This window comes from Stegastes partitus, unplaced genomic scaffold, assembly GCF_000690725.1.
Source record: "Stegastes partitus isolate 25-593 unplaced genomic scaffold, Stegastes_partitus-1.0.2 Scaffold1430, whole genome shotgun sequence".
In the NCBI taxonomy this organism is placed as follows: Eukaryota; Metazoa; Chordata; class Actinopteri; family Pomacentridae; genus Stegastes; species Stegastes partitus.
The window spans coordinates 56,763-81,718 of record NW_007579161.1 but is presented as its reverse complement, the minus strand read 5'-3'; the positions used below and the strand labels follow the sequence as shown (position 1 = coordinate 81,718).

At 40.3% G+C, this 24,956-nt stretch overlaps 3 protein-coding genes across 3 annotated transcripts in view; all 3 read left to right on the top strand.

Moving 5' to 3' along the window:
• The first annotated feature begins 5,393 nt into the window (after positions 1-5,393).
• Positions 5,394-7,063, top strand: LOC103370463 (guanylyl cyclase-activating protein 2-like). The gene is made up of 4 exons (XM_008299528.1): positions 5,394-5,591; positions 5,678-5,827; positions 6,731-6,839; positions 6,936-7,063. The coding sequence occupies exons 1-4, from the start codon at positions 5,394-5,396 to the stop codon at positions 7,061-7,063; spliced, it is 585 nt and encodes a 194-aa protein (XP_008297750.1).
• A 4,673-nt stretch (positions 7,064-11,736) lies between these two features.
• LOC103370464 (guanylyl cyclase-activating protein 2-like) lies at positions 11,737-20,699 on the top strand. Its single transcript, XM_008299529.1, has 5 exons — positions 11,737-11,937; positions 12,114-12,263; positions 13,841-13,952; positions 14,290-14,381; positions 20,658-20,699. The coding sequence occupies exons 1-5, from the start codon at positions 11,737-11,739 to the stop codon at positions 20,697-20,699; spliced, it is 597 nt and encodes a 198-aa protein (XP_008297751.1).
• Positions 20,700-21,750: 1,051 nt separating this feature from the next.
• mapk8ip1b (mitogen-activated protein kinase 8 interacting protein 1b) overlaps positions 21,751-24,956 on the top strand; it is a 55,368-nt gene continuing 52,162 nt past the window's right edge. The window contains exon 1 of the mRNA XM_008299527.1: positions 21,751-21,827. Within this exon, the coding sequence (XP_008297749.1) occupies positions 21,751-21,827 (77 nt within the window). The remainder of the gene's footprint in view (positions 21,828-24,956) is intronic.

Genomic DNA, 24,956 nt, shown 5'->3' with positions numbered 1-24,956 from the left:
TTTTTTTGTATGATAAAGTTAAGAATATTATATAAAATGTGTGAATATGCGAAGAAAGTAGCTTCTGAGAACCGTATTTAGTTGAAGTAAGTGTTTTTACGTTATGATTGACGTACTTCACCTTTAAATTCGGAGGCTGTCTGTTGTCCTGTCTCACTTATATTGTATTAATGGACAGTTGAGGATTATTAATATGTGTACTGAGATTGTTTGCTTGAAATTGAGTGAAACTGCTTCACAGCGGTTAAAACAGTGAACCAGTGTCACCATCTAGTGGACATCATCTGACATGATCGATGTAAAGTAGTTTGTCAGTTAATCAGTTGATGCCCTCGTTTAAAAGGAGGAGGAAGATTCAGAAGATGAAGATGAAGAAGAGGAGGAAGAAGAATAAGAATAGGAAAAGGAAGAAGAAGAAGTCCACATTTCTGGATAGCAAAGCAGTGACAGTTTTAGAAAATGTCAGAACCTGCAACTGATTATTTTGCATAAATTATCTCCAGAATGATAGAATATTAATCGTGTTACGTGAAGCTAAATACGAGCTGTGTCATTTGAAGTTGCACTATGTGTCAACGGGCGGCTAAACGAGGTCAAGAAGAAGCCCCAGTTACACCTGTGTGAGGAGAATCCCTTCATCGGGAGCATAATCCTGTTAGAGGCTTGCTCGTCTGTTGGCTCAACATTATTGAGGAGCAGCCGACACATTAGAAACCCAAACTCTCCCACAGTGACCCTCAGCCGGTGTCTCCGGTTCTGTTTGTCTTTGTTTTGATTAAAGCAACATAACTTTTAATTAGTTCATTTAAATATTCTGATCAGCTGATTCATTTTTATTCAGTTTATTGCTGAAGCACTGGTGAGATGTTTAGTAAAACTACATTTTGAGTACATTTTTATTTCCAGGCATGTAAAGGGCTGATGTGAGAAGCCCCGATACAAGCATCTACCAAAGTAGTTTAGGTTCATTCAATGCACTATTTAATGAAATAAACACATAAAAAAATCCCACACAGGTATAGATGCAACATCATAAACAACTGCGAACTTTATTGTTCTTACTTTTGCTGCTTTTCTTTGGAAACTTGAAGACATAAATAGAAAATCCCATGATGCCTTTCAATAAATCGTCTTAGAGGCATACTAAGTAAACCCGTTTCTAAACTTGGTCACGATTGAAATGCTAATTTTAGATCCACCCTAAAGGCTGACCGAGTGTCTGTTTACGACGGCTTGTCCTGTTTCTGGTATTTTAAATAATAAGACTACCTACATGCACACTGTATGGAGCAACATGTGGTATTAATTAATGGACTCAATCAAAAATAAAAGGATATTTAAGGTCATTTTGTGTGATATCGGCATACAGATATCGAGTTACAGTAAAAGTGGAGCAAATAAATACAACTGCAAAGGAGTCCTACACGAGAAAAGCCATAAGTGCAAATAAAGATCTGAAATTAAAGAGCAGATATTTGCTTATTGGTTACCCAGGCACTGACCTCAGCAGCACCAACACAGCTTCAGTTGAACAGTTCAACAAAACCACAGCTGATTGGCTGGTACGGCACACGGTGACGTCGTCGTTTAAAGACAGTGGCGACTGTGAAGTGGTCGAAGGTTGTGGTTCATCCCGTCTTGTTTGAAAGTCAGTAGAGCTTGTGTTTAGCTGGTTTTAATTCCTTGAAGGACAGTTGCAGCATTCAGGCAGAGAAAAGTTGTGTGCATGAACATAAAACTGATGATTTATATGCACAGAACAGTGCACATATCGAGCTAAATAAATACAAGCAGCACTAAAAGTGTAAAAGCCTTTATATGTAATCTATTCCAGTTGTGAGGAATGTTGCATTTAAAGCTATTTTTTTCCAAGTTTGTGGTACAGATGAAGTTAAAAATGCCAGATGCCCTCTGATCTAATCTTATATTTATGTTTTTTGGATGTGATCACCGTCACACGAAGAGCATAAACACATAAAATAAGTTTCTGCCGGAACAAAATGCAAAAGCCAGATGAAGAGAAGTGCTACTTACATGTCCGAACACTTCTGGTTGCTCTGAGTATACTGTGTATTTGGGATTTATGAGGAATAAAATGCATTGTGAAGCCTCCAATTTTGTATTTTCTGTTATTCTGAGGCATTGAAAGTATGCATGTGTCACTTTAAACATTCACTAAAAGGCACCAAAAATCTTCCTAGAGTCTGTTTCTGCTGCACTTCATCTCAGGGGAAAAAACTGAGCCACATAATCAGATCAACAGAAGAAAAAGTAGTTATTTAAGTTCACAGCACAGAAGAAGGAGGAAGTGATGAAGAGAAATCAAAATATGTATGAAAAAGAGCACCAAGATGTTAAGTTGCTTAAAGAGGCAGTGGGCTACTTTCAAACGCTGTGAGAAAAGAATAAAGCAAATAAACGTTTATCCTCTGCTGCAAGTTCCAAAATAAATATCAAACATATGCACAAAGAAATACACTAAACTATCATTACACATCCTGCACATTTAATTACAGGTATTTTAATTTCCTGCTGCCCTTATTTGGACATCATGCTGTGTGATAATCTAGAGTAACCTCCAATCACCTCTCAGGGATTTAGGAGTGGATCACGCCGTTAATTCAGTGACCACAAACCAACAGACATCAGCATGAAGGGAATCCCAAACCATACATGTGGGATTGTTGTTTTGAAGCAGCTCATCCTGATTACAATCACGTTTAACGCTGCTTGTAGCGCTTCAGCAGGCCCCTGTGCAGCTTCTTAGCTCTCCTTGTTTTGTTTTCTGTCCAGAAATTGCACTTGCATCATCAGAATTACAAAGAACCACACAGTAAGCAGTCTGCGATAGCCACCGGCGTTATTGTATTTCATCAGATCATCTGAAAGGGAAAAAGCATCTCCTTTAAAGGACCTTGAGCTACGAAGGCTGATCAACGGGCTGCAAGCTCATCCGCCAGGTTGTCGAGACCTTCTTCACTTTGAGGTCACTTTGAGGGGCTTTTAGCTGAAATAAGGAAAACTGTACACATCCCCAAATATTTTTCAGTCTTAGAAATCTGGTCTGAAAGAGCCACAAGGACTTTCACCCAAGAGACTTCCCAAAGGTTCCCAAAAGGTGAGACTTTGATATAGTAGGAAATACTTCCAGAGAGCTAAAGTCTGCATCAGGAGGTTGGAGGGCAGGTATAGTCCCCAACACGACCTTCACCACAGAGACTGGGGGTCATACGGGATGTAGGACCATTAATCAGAACGTTAAGTTTCGGGTTTTTTTGGTTATATTTAGAAATAAATCATAGTTTTCTGTATGTATAACCCTTTTACGACATGTTTGAAGACTATCCTCCAGGGTTTAGGCACCAAGATTACTTGGCTAGTTGAGGAAAACATCCTGCTTTGGTTTTAAAATGACCAATTTGCAACATCAACTACCGTATTAGAAGCTTTGTTAGGGTTAGGTACCAAAATAACTTGGTTAGATTTGGAAAATTCTCATAGTTTTGGTTAAAATCGGACCCTGTCACAACTTTTTTGAAGCCTGTCCTCCATTTTCTGGGTTAGAAAAGTCTCCATGACACGTCACAAACAGACATAATCCTGGAGAAAACATGTTTTCCACTAAAACATAACTGAAGAGGCCGATTAGTTGTATAGAAACATAATTTTAAGGAGACAGAGTTGACTTTGGGCACCAAAGCCACCTGGTTAGGTTCAGGAATCATCTTGCTTTGGGTTAAAAAAACAAAACAACTACTACATGTTAGAAGCTCGATCAGGTTTAGGTAACAAATTACTTGGTTAGGTTGTTGGAAAACATTATAGTCTTTGGGTAAAGGATGACCCTTTCACATCATATTTGAAGTTTCTCCTCCATTTTGTTGGTTACCGGGGTGACAAGTCCCACCCCATCTAATATAAGATTGGTTTGATGAAGACGTGTGATCATTGGAAAGCTAGATGTGTTGTTTAGAAGCACATTTGTGACACACCACAAGTGTAATCCAGGAGAAAACACTTGAATTGAGAATATAGTTTAGTTGTGTAGGAACTAGACTTTTAGGAAACGAGTCTGAGTTTGATGGAGCAACAGTAGGAAAGAAATACAATAAATGGCAATTAGAAATTAATTAATTAGAAACATTTTGTGAGCCATGACAAACAAACGTAGTGCAGGAGAAAATGTTTCCTTCAAAATGTTATTGAAAATGCAGATTAGTTTTATAAAAATTAGATTTTTGAGGCTGCTGTGTGATTGCTGTTCATTTTTTTAAGAGTGAAAACTTAAACAATCTGTAAAATGATGCTGCATCCAAACAGCCACATCAGCTCCTCCTGGACTCTCATGGTTAATTTGGACACACTGAGGGATCCTCCCTGCGGCACTAATGCAATTAAACGAGATTGATACACCAATTCCAAATTAGCATGACCTGGAGCGTCTTAATCTCTTAGCTTCTTCTAAACAGAAAAGCAACACTGAGACTGATTAAGGACAGCATTAGAGTTGGACATCAGCCATTTGGCAGATAGATTCATGGACACAAAGTGTTTACAGAAGAGGCGTACGAACACAGTTTGGTTTCTAACTCTTCAGGCGCATAAGTCGAAGCACAAACTATAACTGATGCTGCTTTAAATGTCGTTCCTTATGCAGGTGTTGGGACATAAAGACAAATCAGCAAAGTGATCTGATGATGACAGCAGAGGAAAAGTTAAAGGATTATCAAAAACAACAAGAACACAATTCATTTTTAGAGCTCTGTTAATAATGTTTGTGGCTCTTTGTTTTGGTTTTGTTTGCAAATTAGTGTAAAAAAAAGATAAACCAACATGACCTGATCCAATCAAAACAACAAACATATTCAAATTTGCCAATAGTTGGTTAATAAAGCAGAACATCTATAAACTGAAGAGACAGATTTACAGAAATGTGCAAATGTTTTTGGCGGTAAAGCTAAAAATGAAGATACTGTTGAGTCCAAACCAACAGAAACCACACTTTGCCTGTAACATAGCACCAATCCTCACTTGCACACTTCTTTAGACTCTCAGTTTCTTCTCTCTCTTCATTTTTAGCCCAGACACCATTAATTGGAATGTGCACACCGTTAATTTGCGTGTTGGAATAGTGCATACATTCTCCCAAGTTTGGCCGAGACCCACATTTAGCAGCAAACCTAATTAACTCTGCGAGAGGAAACCCTACCAACTTAACACCACAGTAATCCCGAGGCCACACTAATCACCTGCCTCAACAGCAGCTTTGGGATTCCGCAGCATTATAAAAAACACCCGAGGCTTCGAGATGCCCATTTCGAGACCGGACGCTCCATCGTGGGGACGACACCCAGAGGCTTCAGGACTATGGACTGTTAAACTTCAGGGCAGCTATGGGGCAGGCACAGCAGACAGAGAACAATGAGGAGATTGATGTCAAAGCCCTTCAGGATATGTACAAAAGGTTTGTCTTAGAGTGCCCGAGCGGACTACTTTTTCTGCACGAGTTCAAGCGTTTCTTCGGCGTGGATCCAACAGGGGAGGCGTCCGAGTATGCAGAGAACATGTTTCGAGCTTTTGACAAAAATGGGGTGAGTTGCAAGAGAAGCTTTGACAGACGAGCTCACTGCACACGATCCAGGATGTTCAAATGTAACCCAGTTTTATCTTCTTTTAGGACAACACAATAGATTTTCTCGAGTTTGTGGCGGCGCTCAACCTTGTTTTCCGGGGCGACCTGGAGCACAAACTGCGCTGGTCGTTCAAGGTGTATGACAAGGACAGCAACGGCTACGTGGACCGGGACGAGCTACGGTCAATTATAGATGTAAGTCCAACATATCGGTATTTTATGGGTGTTGATGCGACTAAAATGAGCTTGTAAACAGACGATTTCCTCGTTCACAGTGTTGTAGTTCGTCTCAGGTTCCAAATTTAAGCAGGGCTGGTGTATTTTCAACACCTTAATCTAGGAAACTGTGTTTTTGGAGAAGGACCAAGTTTGGCTTTCCCTCTAGCGCTCCTATATTTACGGTCGCTCTGTGAATTAGTACAAAGCACCTTAATAGTTCATTTTGACTTGTCATAGTGAGGAAAGCAAAGCGTCTAACTTAATCCTGCACTTTTCCACCTGTGACATGCCTATAAATCTAACTGAACCAATGTAAATTTAAAACTGAGCCACTTTTAATAAACGCATCATAATCCAGTCAAGAGTTTTCAAGCTGAGCAAAGCAAAGATAGAAGAAAGAAAACAAGTATCGTCAAGGACTGTAGGCGTTCTAGTTCTCAAGAGGAGTGCAATTATTACAGGTGCACAACACGCAGAGGAAAACAAGTCTTTCTTCAGTGTGCTTCATGTGAACGTGCATCCAGTGTTGCTTTTGTTTACCTGATGATGTCTCTACTCTGGAGATATCTTGGTCATTATTACTCTTTCTACTGTTTCTCTGCTGAATTCCATTTTTATGGCGATAAATTAAGTGTATTTAAATATGTCCTATATTAATTTTGCTGGTCTGTTGTTGTGTATTTTATCTGTTAGTGGTCACAACATATTCAGAAGGTGATCAATAAAAGAGTGTTTAATTATCACGTTATGCCCCTCCTCTAAAAACATCTCCATCTTCATGAGAAGGTCGTGCATCGCAGCAGCGTGGCAAAAAAAAGGGGGTTGACACAATTTTATGTCTTGTTAAAAATGAACATTTCTTGATCTTTGCCCGTCCAGAGCATCTACCGGATCAAGAAAGGCTCCAAGACGGACACGGAAGACTCGAAGCTGACGGTCGATGAGGTCGTGGATCGAATATTGGAGGCTGTCGACAGCGATGGAGACGGTGAGCATTTAGTCGACGCAGTGAAAGACAGAGAACAGATTGTATTGTATCAGGAGAAAACATCAGCTCTGTTTTGCCTTTTTTCTCGTTCCACAGGTCACATCACCATGGACGAGTTCATCAGAGGTGCACAGCAGGACCCCTGGGTGCTCAACATGTTGAAGCTGGACATGAACCCGGCCCGATGGGTGATAGAGCACCGGAGAAAGAGTGCGCACTTCTGAAGTGTCAAAACACCTCAGCCTTTCCCACGTGGACAAAAAAAGTGGAACAACCATGGTTTAAATCCAGACCTGTGATTACATCTGTAAAATGTGTTAAACACATGAGTTAAAACTCATCTGAACATCTAGATTTCTTCTTGTCAGCAGGTTCATATTCACAGACCGGTGGTGAAATTGTCTGTTTTGCCATCATTTGTCTTGTCGTAAAGGAACAGTTACAAATGAGTATGAGCATAAAAATGTATAATCGCTGCTTGTTTCTTCGTGTACATAATTCTATGACAGCTGTAATAATGGTCAAGCTTAATTATGCTATCTGTAACTACTACTCAAACAAAACCCTGGTGTAGTTTTAAACAGCACGTCGCATGCTAACTCTAAGTCTCAGCCTTCTTGTTGTAAAGTGTCAATGTGTAAATACTGAATCCTTGAGCTTTTTTAATTGTGTGTTGTTGTTTTTTTACTGTTTTAATTTTTGCTCATTTTTAAGAAAATGATAACATTAATAGGACATCATATATCATCACTATGCATATTGTGCTACAGTACTGTGAAGTAACATCGGTTTACTTTACATTTAAAGGCAGATATGAATACACATGACTTCAAGTTCAATAAAGAAACCCGTTAACATTGTTGTTGTGTTCTGCTTCCAGCCATACCAGCCATTGTCTGTTGGCCTCGACTTGAAACACAGCTCTTTATTAAACTTTTCTCAATTTTCCTTATTAATAATAATAACAATACATTTTATTTGTATAGCGCTTTTCAAAAACTCAGGATAAAAGAACAACAAGTGCAACTAATACAAAAGCAGACGAAGCAAAAATACAAGCAAGCAGATAAAAACAACACAAGACATCAACATGAAGGTTTGAGTAAGAAAAGCAGGTGAGCTTTTAGTTTGGATTTTACTGGGTCTGTGGTGTCATGGATGTGTTGTGGGAGCGAGATCCAGAGCTGGGGGGGCAGCGACAGAGAAGACCCTATCCCCCCAGGTTCGGTGCTTGGTCCTGGGACCAATCAGGAGGTTGGCATTAGCGGAGCGGAGGGTCCATGAAGGGGTATAGGGGTGGAGCAGGGGGCCTGGTTATGAATGGGAAGCCAGTGAAGGTCTTGAAGGAGGCGGGCGGCAGAGTTTTGGATGTACTGTAGCCTGTTGAGGAGGTTGGTGGTGGTAACGAAAAGGATGCTATTACAGAAGTCAATGCGTGACGTAATGAAGGCGTGAATGAGGGTTTCTGCTGCGGGGAGGGAGAGAGGGGGCGGAGGCGGGTGATGTTTTTCAGATGATGGAAGGCTGTTATTGTGACAGAATGAATGTGTTGGAATTGTCAGCAGAAAAAAGTTCATGAAATACCACAAATTAAAAAGAAAAACCAAAAAAATATTTAAAAAACAAGAACTGACTTTTCAGAAAAAAAACATTCATTAGCTTTGTAGGAGATGGAGTAAGTTCTGATGAACTGGACATTTAATTCACATTATTTCATTGTCTTGACCTCTGTGATGGCCGCTCTGCAGCCCCACAAGGAGTATCCCCACACCACACTGCCTGCTCTCCACACCTTTTGATTTACATCATTTAGTTTATGCACTTTTTACAGTCATCATGCGCACACATCAACTGACAGATAAATCACATGACACATAGTCCTGATTTCATATGCCATGCTCAGCTTTATTTATACACAACATTGTTTCTAGTTTGTTAGCGCGCACATTCTAGTTACTTTGTCGTTGTGTGTTCTGTTTACTTTCTTTTCTTTATTAAACCATTAGTTCCAGGTGTAGCCCCAGATAAGAGGAGCCAGTGTGCCCAGCTGCCCCAAATCCTGGTGATGAGGGGTAATTGGAAGGGATGAACTGTGGCTGCTCCAGGAGGGTGGGAAAAAAGAAGTCTCCTCACTATTTGATTTGTTTACTGTTAAAAGCATTTGTTAGAGTTTGTATATAAGTAGTATTATGTAGAATATATGTTTTTGTTTTTCCTTAAACCCAGCCTTTTGTCTCTTGTGCTTTGTTTAGTCGTGTTTGTTTCTGTCTGCCCCCCTGTTTAATGGTCTGATCAGCCAGTTTAAAAAACCCCAGTGTGTGTGTTAGTGTTTGGTCAGTTTGTGCTCTGTTCTGTTTGGGTTTGGTTGGGATTTGCTTTAGTTCAGTTCTGTTTAGTTGACCTCTATTTATGGGCCCAGAACTGTTTTTGCTTTTCATTATGTTTTATCTTTTTGGTGTTTTTGTTTAATAAATACCTAGTTTTTGAAACTTTCAACCTGTTTTCCTTGTGCCTGCCTGCTTGGTCCCTCACAACCTCCAATCATCATGAAACATGACCAGATAACATAAAAGTATTAGAACTTGATTTAAAACTATTCCTACAGAACTCTTGCTACGTTCCTCTCAGTGATGACGACATGTTTGTTTCTTCTCCTTCAAGACTTTTTTGATTTTAGCTTCTGGTTTTCTTTAGTACTTCTGTGTTTTATTTTTTTATATTTTAGGATTTTGCTTCAGATGCATACAAACATATAGAATAAGAATAGACTTATAACATGAAATTCAACAAAAAAAACATCAACTTAGTGGCACCCTTGTATTGCATATCCATAATCTTGTATAACATTTACAAGATATAGAACCCCAAATTTAGCAGTAAATGATTACAGATTTTACCTCTGGCCTGTAATTAACAAAATATTATAAAACCTGAGTAATTCTGTTGTTTCAATCAGTAGCACCTATAAAGGGTTCATTCTTCTTCTAGTTTTATTCTTCAATTAAACAGTAAGAACAGATGAGTGGTACGGACACCTACTTTCAGTTTGACGGGGTCGTAATGACTGATATCATGGCAGCCTGGAGTTTCCAATGACTCCAATAACTCTGGATTTTCTGTTATTTAATCAGTGAAACACAGGCATCTTTATCACAAAAATAAATGAATAAACTGGGCATTTTGGTTCTTTTATAGATTTATCAAAGGTTCTCAGGAAACATGACAGAAGCTGCTGGGTCAAAAATATACATACAGCAACTTAAATGATTAGTTGTGGTGAAGCAGAAAGTTGTGTTAATGCCTCTTAACTTCTCATACGTGATTACGACCGACTACAGCTGCTGACTCCTCTGAGCCTGTCTAAACAGGGATGTTGTCATTTGATACACTCATCAGACAGACTCGGCCACGAGCACTTTAACAGGAAAGTCTAAGAAGCTGACGACAGATCGGACGAAGCAAATCACACTGACTTGAACAAATCAGATGCCAAAACCATCTGTAGTAGTGTGAAGTGCCTGGTGTGTCACTGCCACGATCAGGTAGAAAATCACCTGCTGCTGGGAAACGATTGGTCAGAGTCAACAGAGAATCACCAAAAAGTTGTTCTGCAATGAATTAGAAACTGTTGGAGCACAACCGTCAGTGAAGAAGGATTTCCTTCCTCTAGAAGCAGCATGTTTAAGGCTCGACTGAAGCCTGCTGCTGATCACATGGACCAGGAAAAGGCCTTCTGGAGGAAAGTTCTGTGGTCAGATGAAACAAAAATTAGAGTTATTTGGCCACAATGAGCAGAAATATAACCCCAAGAACACCAAACCTACCATCAAGCATGGAGGTGGCGGCATCATGCTCTGTTCTGCTGCCAGTAGATCTTGTGCTTTACATGAAGGGAATAATGAAGAAACATGATTCCTCACATGATCAGAGAGAAGTTTGGGTCTTGGATGCAGGTTGGTGTTACAACAAGACAGTGACCCAAACACACATCAAAAGTGGTCATTTTTTATTTTATTTGTTTTGACAAATCAAGCTAGAATGAAGGTTTTAGACGTCCCTCCTCAGAGTTGTAACCTAAACTCCATCAAGAACCTGTGGACTGAAGACAACCAAGGTACATTTAAATATTTAAACATTAGCATTGCTGTACGTAAGTTATGATTTTCTCACATTTCCAGAGGACCTGTAATAAATCGATTAAAGACGCAAAATGCTCGACTGTTTTTTGTGACAAGGACGCATGTTTTTCAATCATTCGATCACAGAAAGGACGGAGGACATGTTGACCTTAATAGCCTGAATAACTCGCATTAATCAAAAAGGAAGAAACAGAATGTGTGAATGCTAATATAATAGTAAACATAATAAATTCGACTTGGTTGGCAAACTCGGGAAAGATAATGAAAGACGTTCTCTGAGTAAAAGTGAATTAAATCCGTAGAATCCAGGTTCTGACAATCCCAACAGCCACAGAACCACTAACATGCAGACAGTTACATTAAACTGTACTTTCTGCATGTCCCAACATGAGCCCTGTTGTGAGGTATCACTACACTAAGCAGTGGCATTAAGTGCACTAGTGACTCTAGGTCAGCAAAGGTTCAAGATGGGATCAGGCATGTGGATTACTGCCTTAAACACAGCTTGCTGAAGCCTTGGGACAAAAATAAACTTGTTGGTCGGGGTCAAGCATCACATGAACCAGTTATTATCCTCGACCCCTGAGCTGCTGCAGATTCCTTCAACAGCAGCCATGAGGTGGACGCAGAGCTTCTTGCTGCAGGAAACGCTGGCAATTTCTAGGATATTACTTTACTAAAGCATCTGTATGTAATTATTTATCAAACAAGGTAAGACACTTAGAGTTTGTACCGTTGTTGTAGGATTTAGACTTAGCATGGGTCAAAATCAGCAAGCACAGATGCCAGCGGAGGAGCTGGAGCTGAGCAGCATCCATGACCTCTACAAGTTCTTCATCATGGAGTGCCCGAGTGGATCTTTGTACCTGCACGAGTTCAAGAGGATGTTCGGGGTACAGCCCGGTACACCGGAGGCGCAGTACATGGACAACATCTTCCGAGCGTTCGACATGAACCATGTGAGTTGCAAAACCGCGCTGAAGCACAACGTCATGGTCTTCAAACCAAAGTCCGTTTTAGTAGCAGGAATTTCATACTTTGTTTGTGTTCTTGAAGGAACATGCTGAATGTACCCTGACCTAGTTTATTCAAGCATACTTCTGAGGTTTCAATGATGACATTCCACTTTTTTCAGGACAACACAATGGATTTCATAGAGTATGTGGCCGCACTCAACCTCGTTCTACGTGGAAAACTTGAAGACAAGCTGAGGTGGTCCTTCAAGGTGTTTGACGGCGATGACAACGGCCGTCTAGACAGGAGAGAGCTACGAAAGATTGTAACGGTAAAAATCACTTCTTCACAATCTCAAGAAAAAACCGGTATCACCTCAGTTTACATGCGTGTTTCATAAGACCGTCCTTCTTTTAAATCGTCAGTCAGTAAATCCAGCAGTAATATCATGTTCTGTGTGATGTTAATGTAGGCTTGATAAAATACCAGCAAACTGTTTGGCTATGTTTAGAGTTGTTTATAACACTGGGTTACAATGAAATATTTTTTTGAAGGTGTCTAGGACTTTTTAACTGATTTAGGACGTTTTTGCAACGCTGAATCCAAAAATGACATCTGCTTTTCTGTATCAGGTCAGGTTTCTATGCCAACTTGATTTTAAAAAGATTGATTTTGCCACTAAATCGATTACATTTTTTGATATTAGCGATTGAGTTGTTTTAGTATCTCTCATATGAAATCGGATTTTAGAGGAAAAAATTCATTTTCTATCCCTTTTCATAAGTTACATGATCCAAAAGTTGATCAGAATCAGAATCAGAATCAGCTTTAATGGCCAAGTACGTACACAACATACAAGGAATTTGGTTTCGGCTGTTGATGTCGCCCTAGGAATTTGCACGAATAATAGAAATAGGAAAATTAAAAAATAAAATGAAGTAAAATAACTAAAGAAAGAAAAGAATAAAAAATACAATAAATATTAATAAAAAATAAAACAAGATAATAAGACAAATATATACAAGAATTTACACATCTAGTAGAAAAAGGTATATGTACATTAGTGCAAAATGGAAGTGCAAATAGCAGTTGTGGCTTCGAGTGGCTCAGCTTTTCAGTAGGGTTATGGTAGTGGGATAAAAACTGTTTTGAGCGTAGCCATTTGTAAAGGTAAATACAAGTAAATTGCATGTTTCATCAGCATTTCTCAAAATTCAGGACTTGAACTTGAACTTCTTGGACCTCCTGGAATGATCAGCAGCAGGTAAATCTCTCTTCAGAGTCCAGCAGTAATCAGCCATCATGACTGCATCCCTGATACCTGACATCAGGCTTATTTCTAGAAGCCCTTCTGGCTGAAGCCATTTGTTTTCACTGTATGTATTGAGGCAAAGAACACTAAATATATAACAATGCTGAAGCAGAGAAAGCTATAAATTACATACATCATAAACTACAACTAAAATTATGATCACACCATCCGGTGGTGTTCACTCAGATGTTCACCTTGATACAATCACGTGACTCTGATGTGTTGTTCATAAACCATAAATTTAATTCACCTGCACATATTTATAGAATCAACTTGTAAAGGTTTTAGAATTTGTTCATTTCAGAAAATGGAAAAAGAATTTTGGATGATACAAAGCACAGATACCCGCACATGTACACAAAAATGTTTTTTAAAAAAAAAAAAGAAACAAGTGCATGTGGCGACAAATCAAAATTTTGACCTCACTGAGCAAAACCAATGTAATGTTTGGATTCAGCACATTGCAACTGTGCAAAATCAGCTCAAAAACTTTGACACCAAAATGGGTGTAGACCGGTATAATATTCAGTGGATAATAACACAACTACTGAATGTGTCTAGTGATTAAACTACAGTCTACAATTTGTGTTTTCCAGATAATCTACAAGATCAAGAAAGGATCTGTTACTGATGAGGAAGGAACACAGAACCTCACTCCTGACCAGGTGTGCACTCGCATCTTCAAAGAAGTTGACGTCAACAACGACGGTGAGTTGATGTCTGTGAATATTCTCAGTCATCCGGGTCGTGGTTGTTCTCGTAGATTAATCGTAGCAACTGGACTTGCTTGAGTTCCTTGAAGACGTTCCACCTCTCATCCAAGAGGCTTCATCAGTTCTGACTGACTAGCTGGGAGTTCCAGATACTTATATCCTTAAGGAACACCTGAGTTTTGGTTTCAGTTGGGGGTTTGTTGCTCCTCCCCCTCCTTATGTGAGTCGTTAGTATCGTTAGATGGTGAGTTGACTTCTTCACCTTTGCAAAAAAAAAAAAAAAAGCTTCCTCAGCATTAAGACACAAATAATCCCTTCTGTTTGTGCTGCAGGTCAGATTACTCTGGAGGAGTTCCTCGAGGGGGCACAGAGGAGTCCATGGCTGCAGAGCTTTCTTCAGCTCGATGTCAATCCCAGCGGATGGGTCCAGAGATACTTGTGCGACAGGAAGCTCATGCATGCCAAAGAATGACTGATGGACTTTGATGTATTCAAATGGGGCTGCCAAATGGAAAGGAACCTCCTGCTGCCTTCACTGTGGAACAACAATTCATGGCCAGACACTTGAATCAAATGCTGGCATGGCTTGAGTCCCCTGGTCCCATTGGAGGGACGGATCAATGCTCATCAATAGAAAGTGTTCTGAGGGATCACCTTTATCCTATAAGGAAGCATTTCTATCCTGATGGGAGCAGTCATGAGGAAAATTCAACCAACTGCACTGCACAGGGGGTCACTGGATGGTGTGACGAGTGTAAAAAGGATCATCGGCTATATGGCCTTCATAGTCACCAGATCTTGACCAAACTGAACACCTATGAGGGATGTTGAAATGACTTGTTAGACGTCCATCTCCAGCATCATCAGTACACTAAATGAGGGAGTATCTTTTGGAAGAACGGTGTTCATCCTTCCAGTGGATTTCCAGAGACTTGGAGAATCAATGCCACGGCTCACTGAAGCTGCTTTGGTGGCCGGCGGTGGCCCAACACTTTACAACATGGAAGCATTAAATGTGTTGTGATATTTTCTCTCAGGCTATAATGGAATTAAAGTATTCCAATGCTGATTTATTTTTTTTATTCAAATATGGAAACATGTTGTTAAGGAAACCAAGAAACAGAACCAACAGCTTTAAAGGGGCACTGTGGTAAAAGTAGTCGTAAAAACTATATAAAAAGGACAGTTCTTTTTGAAATTTGAAAAAAAAAGTCACAGTGAGCTCTTAAACTAAAGTGCAATGTACAGCGCTGTAATTCAGTCCTTTTTAACTCTTGTTTGACTGGTAAATATATATATATATATACCCTATATCTCAAAACATTCCTGTCACAATCTGAAATCTTCCTGTGAAAGCCCATCCATCCATCATCTACACACCGCTTAATCCTCACTCGGGTCACGGTGGGGCTGGAGTCTATCCCAGCTGACTCAGGGTGAAGGCAGGTTCACCTGGACAGGTAACCAGTCTATCACAGGACTACACTTAGAGACAGACAACCAAGCACACTCTACGGACTCTACAGACAATTATAGAATCACCAATTAACCTCAGCATGTTTCTGGACTGTGGGAAGAAGCTGGAGAACCCGGAGAGAATCCACGCTGCACGGGGAGAACATGGAGACTCCACGCAGAAAGATCCTGGGTGTCCTAACTGGGATGCAAACCGGCGGCCTTCTTAAACCAAAAACCAAAAACTACAGGTTTTGTCATCGTGGCTTCTGTTTAATGTGTAAAAGTGGTGCAGTGCCCCTTTAAATTCTCAAGTAATTAAGCGAGCGATGCCATCATAAATTATGCATATGCATATACAGAACTACATCAATGGTGCTTATGTGAGATTATGTGTATTTATGCACACTTTGTTGAATGTAATGATTAGTCTCTCTTTGTGTCTGCTGATCACTAAACACACACTGAGTGATATTTAAAGCTGTGTCTATTTAAATCTTGGATTCCTCTGCAAAACTCTGTGACCCAATATCAAATAGTGAATTATAAATGACTGTATCTCACTTGGTAGTGTTTGTGTGTGTTTTGTTGCTGTAATTCTATGACAGCACATCCTGTAGGATTTAGTTTGGATGTAACCATCTGTTTAAACTCAACTCTAAATGATGCTTGAACTGAATGAAATGTCACAAAGCAACTTTTTAAACTTCTTGTTCTAATGCTACGTGTATGGTGCAAACAACTAATGTGACACAACATTAAATGTGATTTACAAGAGTCACTGTTGTTAATATATTTCAGTGTAGAAATAAAGTGTCAGCATGTATTCCTCGTCAAATCTAATAATAAAAAGAGTAAAAGTGAGGGGTAAACTATTCTGAGACAACACCAACATATTTTATAAAGAATAACATTTTAACTGATGCTCAGGTGTGTAACTGCTGTTAAAGAAAGTATATTAACTTCAGCATACATTCTATATTTCCTTTACTATTTGTTTTTAGGCCAATGCATGATGCATTTGGCACAGCATTTAGCTCCTCAACTCAAACATGCAGTATTGTTCCCAAGAACTCATCATTTTGCTCACAAATACGTGTCACTAATTATCTTTATAGGCTCTAACATTTAAATTGTCCAGTCCCCTAAACACTTGGTAATTTAGCAAAGCTGCATTTTCAATCTGATAAAGCAAAGAAATCAAGTCACACAAAAAAAATAAAGACGAAAAATATGTTTTTGCAGCAAATGTATGTTTCTTGTTCAAGGACAGGAAAATGATTGTACAGTGAACAGCATATCTGTGGTTGACAGTGGAGAAAACAGACTTGAAGTGCAGCAGACCAGTTGGACTGGATCTGTTTTGTCAGACCTGAGATGCCTTCTCAGTAAGCACAGCTTCTGGACCTATTAATTAGGAGCATGACCTGATTTCTGGTTTGATTCTGCGCAGGTCAGTGTAAGCCTGGTTTCTGAATCAGTGCCCAGATCTTAATCGAACTGTAAACCTGAACAAAGAAAACAGTTGGGAGAGATCTGAGATCTGTCAGGGCAGAAACTGAAGTCCCTTCCTCTGGATTTGCAGAGGAATAAACTGGAAGGCATCAAGGAGACTTGGACTGTATATTAAACAGATAGTCTCCTAAGGGAAAAAAATGCTGGACTTCAACACAACATCTACATTTTCGAAATATTTACGAAGCTTATACTATAAAGCTTTATATCATGGCCTTTTTTTTTTAAGCAATCATAGAAAGAAAGGTGGCAGAAGCAGCTGGCTGTGGCTTTGAACCGTTGCAGATTTCTGTCAGTTTCCCAAACTGAAATCCCACTTGCCTGGTCCACCATTTTCAGAGTGATGATGAAATCCTTCATGCTGTTGAGGAGAATCTGGAGGCTCAAGATGTTCTTCCTTGAAGTGACGGTGAAACATCGGTGGACCAAGTGCATTGACGCTAAAAACTGATGCCCAAACAATCTTTCTTAATTCTTGTGGGAAGTACTCTTGTATATGGGAAGCAGGGAACCACTGCTGAGGTTGGTGGTGGTGGTACTTCTAGCTTGGTAGCGCATTCCAACAACAAACACTATCGGCTGTTTACATGGATGAGGGAGCCAGTTATGCACCAAAGACCAGCTAAACTCTTTTCATCCCTTCACTGAAGAATATTCCTACAATTCACAAACAGTCTCTCCACCTCTTTCTGTGATTGCAGGCCAACGTGAGACACGACCTGGTGCAGCAGCTGCAGAGGGTCTCCAGAGACCATCTCATGCAGGAAGGGGTTCTGGCGAAACAGAAGTTAACCTGGGTGGATGACTTGAGGTGCAGAGGCAGCATGCACAGTGCAGCCATCCATGTCTTGGTTCACAGAGTGTTATTAGAGAAGCTGGTAGAAATCTATGGTCTTGTTCATCATGAGAGCAGGTGACCTGCACAGCCACAGTTCAGACAGCAGCTTCCTCCCCTCACAGCTCTGACAGTTGTGGGATCTGACCTTGGCGGTGATGTTCGGGCTGTTTTTGCAGCCGAGACGGCGGCCAGGACCGGTTCAGCAGGTTGGCGCTTCCTGTCCAGAGAGAGGCTCTGCTTTACCCAGAGGGACTGGCAGGAACTCAACAGCGCTGACTTGTGCAACCTGTAGGTGTCGGGGATTAGTCAGGGTTTCATGAGCTGCACACCTGCTTTTCTGAAACACAAATCCCTGCTGCTCTTTCAAAAGAACACAGTCCAGTGTTCTGAAGGTATTTCTGGTGGCCTACAGGTGGACTGATCATCACTAACTCGTTCTGTGCACCTAAACTGAATTAAATCTGCAAAAAGACACTCAAACACTTTAAACCATCTGTCAGAAAAATTGATTCCACAAAAAATGACAAGAAAAGACATCCAGACTATTTCCATTTGGGCTGGAGTGCAAAAATATATATATATATATATATATATCGGTTACTAAAGGAGAAGAAGGTGAATTAAAGCTTGTGTGAATAGTTCTCTCAGAATAAACATTACAGATGTGGTTGTGTGGAAACGAGCTGATACTGTCAGACAACGAGGAACAAGATCATTTTCACAGAGGAAATAAAAAGGTTTACAGGATCAGTGACTGCACTAGAACAAATGTTTTCAGTCTGTTTATGTTCAGTTGTTGTTGTTTATCAGGGAATTGTCAGTGTGTGTCTTCTGTATGAAAATAGAAAGCAATATTAATATAATTAATGGGTGTAATCATGGACACAATCAGGTGGGGAAAAAAAAGTCACAGAAAACTATCATTTTAAGGAAAATTTTTCTAAAAAATGTCCTAGAATTTTTACTTTAAGAACATTTTACTAGTGGACCAAACAAAGCACTGCATTTGTAGCTGTAGCAGTAGGTACAGTAAGTTGACAGTATAAGTTAGACTGTAAATGCAAAATAATAATATGAGCTGATCCAGGTTTTTTTTTAAATTGCTGGAGCTTTTATTCAACGTGAGCTTCGAGGTTTGGGAGTGAATTTAATAAAACTTCCCTTATTTTATTTTACTTTGTGTGCTTACACTGTCTAATCATCACTCCTCACAGATTACCTGCAGTACTGAGTGTTTCCATGCACAGCATTGACCTCTGCTGGATGTTCAGGAGCACAACACACTTCAGCCAATATGTGTTTGTTTGTTGGTTTGTTTTGCACTGAATGAAAAAAAAAAAGAATCCTGCACCATTCATTTTCAACACTGTAAAATATTTGCTTTCTGGACTAAAAGGCTTTCGTTTTTTTTACACACCTGCATGAGAAGTTACACCTGTTACACGCAGAACAGTTTTTTTTACTAATATTTTGACAGATGTTTCAGATTAATCCAATCCGATGCCGCCGCCTGACATCCATCTCTTCATGTCCAGCCCTGTTTGTCTCTCTCTCTGTTTTCCATCCAGCTTCTAGCTCCTCTCCTCTCTGTGGGAGCTGGTGCTGCCTTCAGGGTCTCCTCCTAAATGTCAGCTACGCAATGGGTTGTTTATTTCCAGTGCTTGTAGTCAGACAGAATCACAAATTATTAACAACGCACAGAAACGTTCAGTAAACCTTCCTGTAAAAAAAAAAAAAGGAGATTTGTGACGATGCTTTCCTGAGATCATTCAGTAGTTTTTTAAAGGTTTTATTAGGTACTATTGTGGGATATTCAAACCTTTATTTTAACTTAAAATCAACATCTTGGGGGATGTGTGTTCTCAGTGGACTTAATGGTTTTACCTTTGACCCCCAAAATCAGAACATTAGATGTCAGCAAATGGGAAAAATGGCGGGCCACTCTTGTTTAATATTTGTGGCCATCTCTTCTCACCTCAGATAATATTACACGTTGTGGTTTTTACAGCAATTATCAGTAAATGTTTCATTTCGTTAGCTGAATTTCAGTGAGGTTTTTTCTTGTACCTGTGGCTTGTTGTCGATGTAAACAAACCCCACAAGTAAACGTACAAATCCAGCCGGTGGTTTGTTGTCTAAAAAATCTTAAAGCCATCTTGTAGGTGACTTAAAATGTAAGTTAAAAATTGGAAACGCAAGATAATATCCAGAAATACAAAGGAATATCTGTTGAATAAAGAAAGCAGAAGTTTCTTGTTGGAAGGCCTTTGAGAAGATTTTCTAGATTTATATCCTAAACATTGGTTTATTTACAATCTGCTCAACATCACACCTTTAGAATTAAACTGTTGTATCCTTAGTGGCCAATTATTGACAATAAAAAAGGTTGCAACAAAAAAATAAATGTAGAAAATTGCAAAACATTGAACACAACCATTAAATGTAGGCTTTATACATCTAAACCAAACCCAGGTCAGGTTGGATGACCTACACCTGGCTGCCCCACTCAGGCATGTACAAAGACAGCCTGGCTCTGCTGGGGTCCTTCATGCCAGAGCAGGAAGTTCAACAATGGGTAAGAACAATGTTGAACTGCAGAAAAAACTATTCAGTTCTGCAGTGTTTCTGCACCTTGTATGCACTTTGTGGTGGGAAGCAAAGCTCAGGAGGCTGCAAAGTGTCAAACTGTCAACTTAGACTTAGACTTAGACTGACTTTATTAATCCCAGAGTGTTGCAGCAGCATGACTGTTCAACAAAGGGGGTAAATAAAGCAAAAAGACAACACAGAATATTAGGATAGGGAAGAAAATGAAGGTAAAATAAAATAAAAAATATGGAAAACATAATATAGAAGAAAATCAACAAAATTTACAAAATATAAGAGATACAGATACAGAATGTGCAAACGATAATGTGCTGTTATATGATGTGATAATACACTGCTTTGATTGAAGCATTCACTTATCTTTAGTCATGTACCTCTTCTAAATCTAATTGCTTTTCTATGACACTGCATTTAGTCTCATGTTATTGCTTTTTCCCTCCTGAGCAACATGTGGCACAAGAAGTTTTATATTTTCTGACAAAGTTTGTGTCTTCAAAAGTGCAATTATATTAGCAATGTTTAACAATTATTAAAGGTTAGTTAAAAATGTGAAATGTCATCTTGGCTATTTTGTGCATTCTGTGGTGGTTATATTAAACAATAAATTCTCAATAAATTTAGAAAACCTTCCAAGCTACCAGTATTAATCAGTCACTCCTGAACCCGACACAACTAAGTTTTTGTTTTTTAAATAAATAATAAAAAACCCCACAAAAAATCTTAATAAATGTTAAAATCGTATCAAGTTACCAGTACTATTAATTTACTATTCTTGCACTCAACACAATTTAGTTAGCTTTTTAGATTAAAAAAAATCCTAACAAATTTAGAAAACCTGTCATGTTACCAGTAATAATTAGTCATTATGCACCCGACACAATTTAATTCTTGTTTTTTAAATTTAAAAAAAGCAAAAAAATATATAATAAATTTTAAAATTCCTGTCAAGTTACCAGTGATATTATTTCGTCATTCTTGCACCCAACAAGAATAGTTAAGTTAGTTTTTTAGATTTAGATTTTAGAGTGTTTTTTTTTTTTTTTTTTTTTTTTTAGATTTCTTTACCTTTGTTTTTTATTTTTTATTTTTTTAGATTTTACCGGTATTATCTTGTCATTCTTGCACATAAAACAATAAATGATAGATTTTTAGATAACAAACCACAAAATAAGTTCTCCATACATTTAGAAACCCTGCCATGTTTCTAGTATTATTAATTCCTTCTCGCCTCCAACACAATTGAATTATTAATTGATTTTTCTCCTCAGTGCTCATTTTTCCCACCGTCCCTGAATGCAGCACGGTATCGCGGCATCGGCGGATCTCTCAGGTGTCTGTACCGGCGGCTTGCACGGTGGAGCGATGAGAACGGGGCGGCATGGCGGACCGAGACAAGAGGAAAGCCACCCCGCCGTCCGGCCGCAGCGTCCGGGTGAAGTCCCCGGCCGGCTTCAGGTAAGAGCCCCGGGCGGAGGGAGGCTGCGGCGGAGCTGTTGCAAGCCCGCCTGCCTGCCTGCCTGCCCGCCTGCTCTCCCGCTGGGCTTCGGGTTCTCCGCAGATCCGAAGCTGCTGATCCAGGCGCTGCAGCGGCGCTTGGCTGCTGCTCTCGGAGTGTTGTTGGGCGGCGGCATGGTGCGTGTTTGGGCGTGTCTGCTCCCGGAGGAGCGAGCAGCGGGGAGCTCCTGCAGCCGCCACCAACATGTTTTTAGAAATACTTTCTTTTTCTTTTAGCTGATCTGCTCCAGCCAATAATCCCTCCAGCAGCAGCGGCTTTACGAGTTACAGCTTTGAACGCTGTCATCAGCCTTGTGCTGGCCTCGCTGCCTGCTTCATAGTATTTCCTTTTCCCTTGCGCCAATATGCTTTTACGCACTGATGGGGATACCTGTAGTCTCCTCCAACACGATCCACAGTTTTACTGCTGTGATATCCCTGCAATCAAATCAATTGTGGCTCCATTAACTGCGTCTTCTATCACTCTAATGAGCTGTTGGAGGGATTCATCTAATTGGAGCAGCACCGCTATCATTAGTTTTTCCTCACATGAGCTGCTGTTTGGTGAATATTTCCAGTGAACTTTGAAGTTTGGCAGAATCATTGTTGTTGGCCTATATGAGGGGAAAATGGTAGCTGGCTGCTGTTGTGTTGTTGTCTCCAGAATAAAAGCGGCACATTTGCATTGTAAATGACTGCTTTTTGAATGTATAATTTAGCTGCTGAGCAGTTCATAGTCTGGCCACAGATTTCACATTTGCACACTCACTTATTTGCACCTCATGAGGGAAACATCAAATCCTCCTGTGAGTCTAGTTTGACTGTTTTCTGCTTTAGTGTCATTTTCTTGTGTTTCATGGGTTGCAGAGCAGGAATTTCTTTGTGCTCTGGGAAGTGAAGATGAGCATTTTATTGTGTAGAAGTGGCAGGTTCAAGCCATCAGGTAGGTGATCAGTCAGATCCTGCAGGAGCTGGTACCGGGCTCAGGGGCTCACATGGACCCTCGCTGTGGCGCCTGAGGAGAAGCTGTGATTCTTCGGTGGCGTTGCTGAGGCCTGCGATCGATATCCCCCCACCGAGACAGCAACACACCCTCAGGCTCCCCGTGTCTCATTAGCTGAGCTCCACACAGGCGCATCCACATCCATCCCTCCTCAGGTTTTTTATTACGGTGGCACCACAGCCGCTCCAGCAGCGTTTGATTTTGTCTGACAGGAAAAATCTATGAATATGTGGCGAAGAGAGACAAAAGAAAAGCAGCAGTTTGAGCCGCACACAGAGCGAAGAACGTATATTCAACAGGGCTGCTTGATCAGAGGGGTTCATTTGGTCGGCGTGTAGGTTCAAAAACACATTTTCTGTCTTAAGAATAATGCATTTCCATGTAGTCAAAAATAGAAAAAAATGAGAATAAATCCCTGCAACAACTAGACGATTAACAGACGACAAGAATGAGAAAAGATTTGTCAAAAAATGCAGCCAGCTCTTGCAAAAATAATCAATTTCTCACTTCAGATCAGGAGTTACATGGTTCAAAAGACACCAGAAATGTTGTCAAGTGGAGCTAAAGTGCAGAAATACATGAAACCAGAGGAAGGTGGCACTTCAGCAGTTTATTATTTTAATTATCAGTATTTCATTTCCATGTGCAACATTACTTTTCTAGTCTCAGTAATGTAACGTACTGATATCTTACAGCTTTTCTACGACACTGCATTTATTCCCAATTTATTTTTATGAGCAATATCTGGCACAGGAGCTTCCTTCAGCATTAATAAAGTTCTGTCTTATTAAAGCCTGTGTGGTGAGCGGTGCAAATATATCAGCAGCTCTTACAGACCAGTTAAAACCCTCAGTAATATATCCTACTTATATCTTATTGCATTTCTAAGACACTGCAGTTACACCAATAAGAAAAGGCAGCCAGCTATATGAAAACAATCAATCCAACATGTTCCCATCGTGTGTCGTCGTGGTGGTAACTGAACTGCATTGATTGATAATTCAGAGGTGGACTGGAGGAAGGAGGCCAGATAATCCGACCACCTCGGGGTTGGCCCGGTCCCAGAGCAGCCATATGTTGGCATGTTCTCCCTCCGTCACCTCCCCGCCTCCCACATGCCGCGGTCCAATCCTGCGACTCTCCCCGACCTGCTGCCGTCTGTGCAGGTTCTCCGTGTGGAGATATTCGGTTGGTGGAATACTGGAGCAGCCTCCTCCTTCAATCCTCGCTTCAGTCCGCCGCTTCTTTAGCTTTTTAAATGTGACCCCATTTTCAGGCCCCTAAAATATTCAGAGAGCGTCAACAGAGAGTTGTCAAGCTGTTGGAGGAGTCTGAGGGCAGAAATGTGTCTGCATTGGACTCATTGATGATTGGTGCTTGCTTTTAGCGAGGAGCACAGACACAACATGGCGGCTGTTCTTCCTCTCATATGAGCCCAGGACACTTTCTGTTGCTCAAATATGAGGATTTTTAGTTTTTATTTTGTGGACATTTAATAAGACTAAAAAGATCCTCCATGTTTTTTAGAGAAAACTCTGGATATACAGTCGTGACTCGATAATCCGACACTAAATGTAAAACCTTCTTTTATGTCGGATAGCAAGGCTGTCGGATTGTCAAGACGGAGGTCCAGATACAAGGAGGGCTTGATGCTGGAAGGCTCATTAGTTGTTCATATTTATAGTTATAATAACTAGTAGGGCTGGTCCCAATAGCACTTTCTGCTCTCTGGATATTCAGGCCCAGTAATGATGAATATCAGAACATTCGTCCCGGTCGGGGGACACTTCCACCCCGGGGCAGCGCTCTGACGGGGTGGAAGTGGTCGGAAGGCACAGGCAGTACTTGGCTATTGATGCCAGTTTAGTTAGCGCTCACACTTCTGTTTCCACCATCGGCGGCAGTGCCACTCCCCCGCCGCCACCGTCATCCGTGTTTACACTGAGCGCGCTCAGATAATACGCCAATATCCTGATTGGTGACATAAAATGTCAGAGTCAGAATCCAAGGCTGTCGCTATGTTAAGGCTGTTTTTATGGGTTCTGTTGATCGATATAGGTTTTTCAGGGCCGATACAGATTATTGGG

Bases quoted from the DNA above. Each gene is read 5' to 3' on its own strand.
- LOC103370463 (XM_008299528.1), top strand. From the start codon at position 5,394: ATGGGGCAGGCACAGCAGACAGAGAACAATGAGGAGATTGATGTCAAA. The intron at 5,592-5,677 runs GTGAGTTGCAAG...ATCTTCTTTTAG, and splicing joins GAGCTTTTGACAAAAATGGG to GACAACACAATAGATTTTCT. The intron at 6,840-6,935 runs GTGAGCATTTAG...CTCGTTCCACAG, and splicing joins TGTCGACAGCGATGGAGACG to GTCACATCACCATGGACGAG.
- LOC103370464 (XM_008299529.1), top strand. From the start codon at position 11,737: ATGGGTCAAAATCAGCAAGCACAGATGCCAGCGGAGGAGCTGGAGCTG. The intron at 13,953-14,289 runs GTGAGTTGATGT...TTTGTGCTGCAG, and splicing joins AGTTGACGTCAACAACGACG to GTCAGATTACTCTGGAGGAG. The intron at 14,382-20,657 runs GTCCAGAGATAC...TAAGAGATACAG, and splicing joins ATGTCAATCCCAGCGGATGG to ATACAGAATGTGCAAACGAT.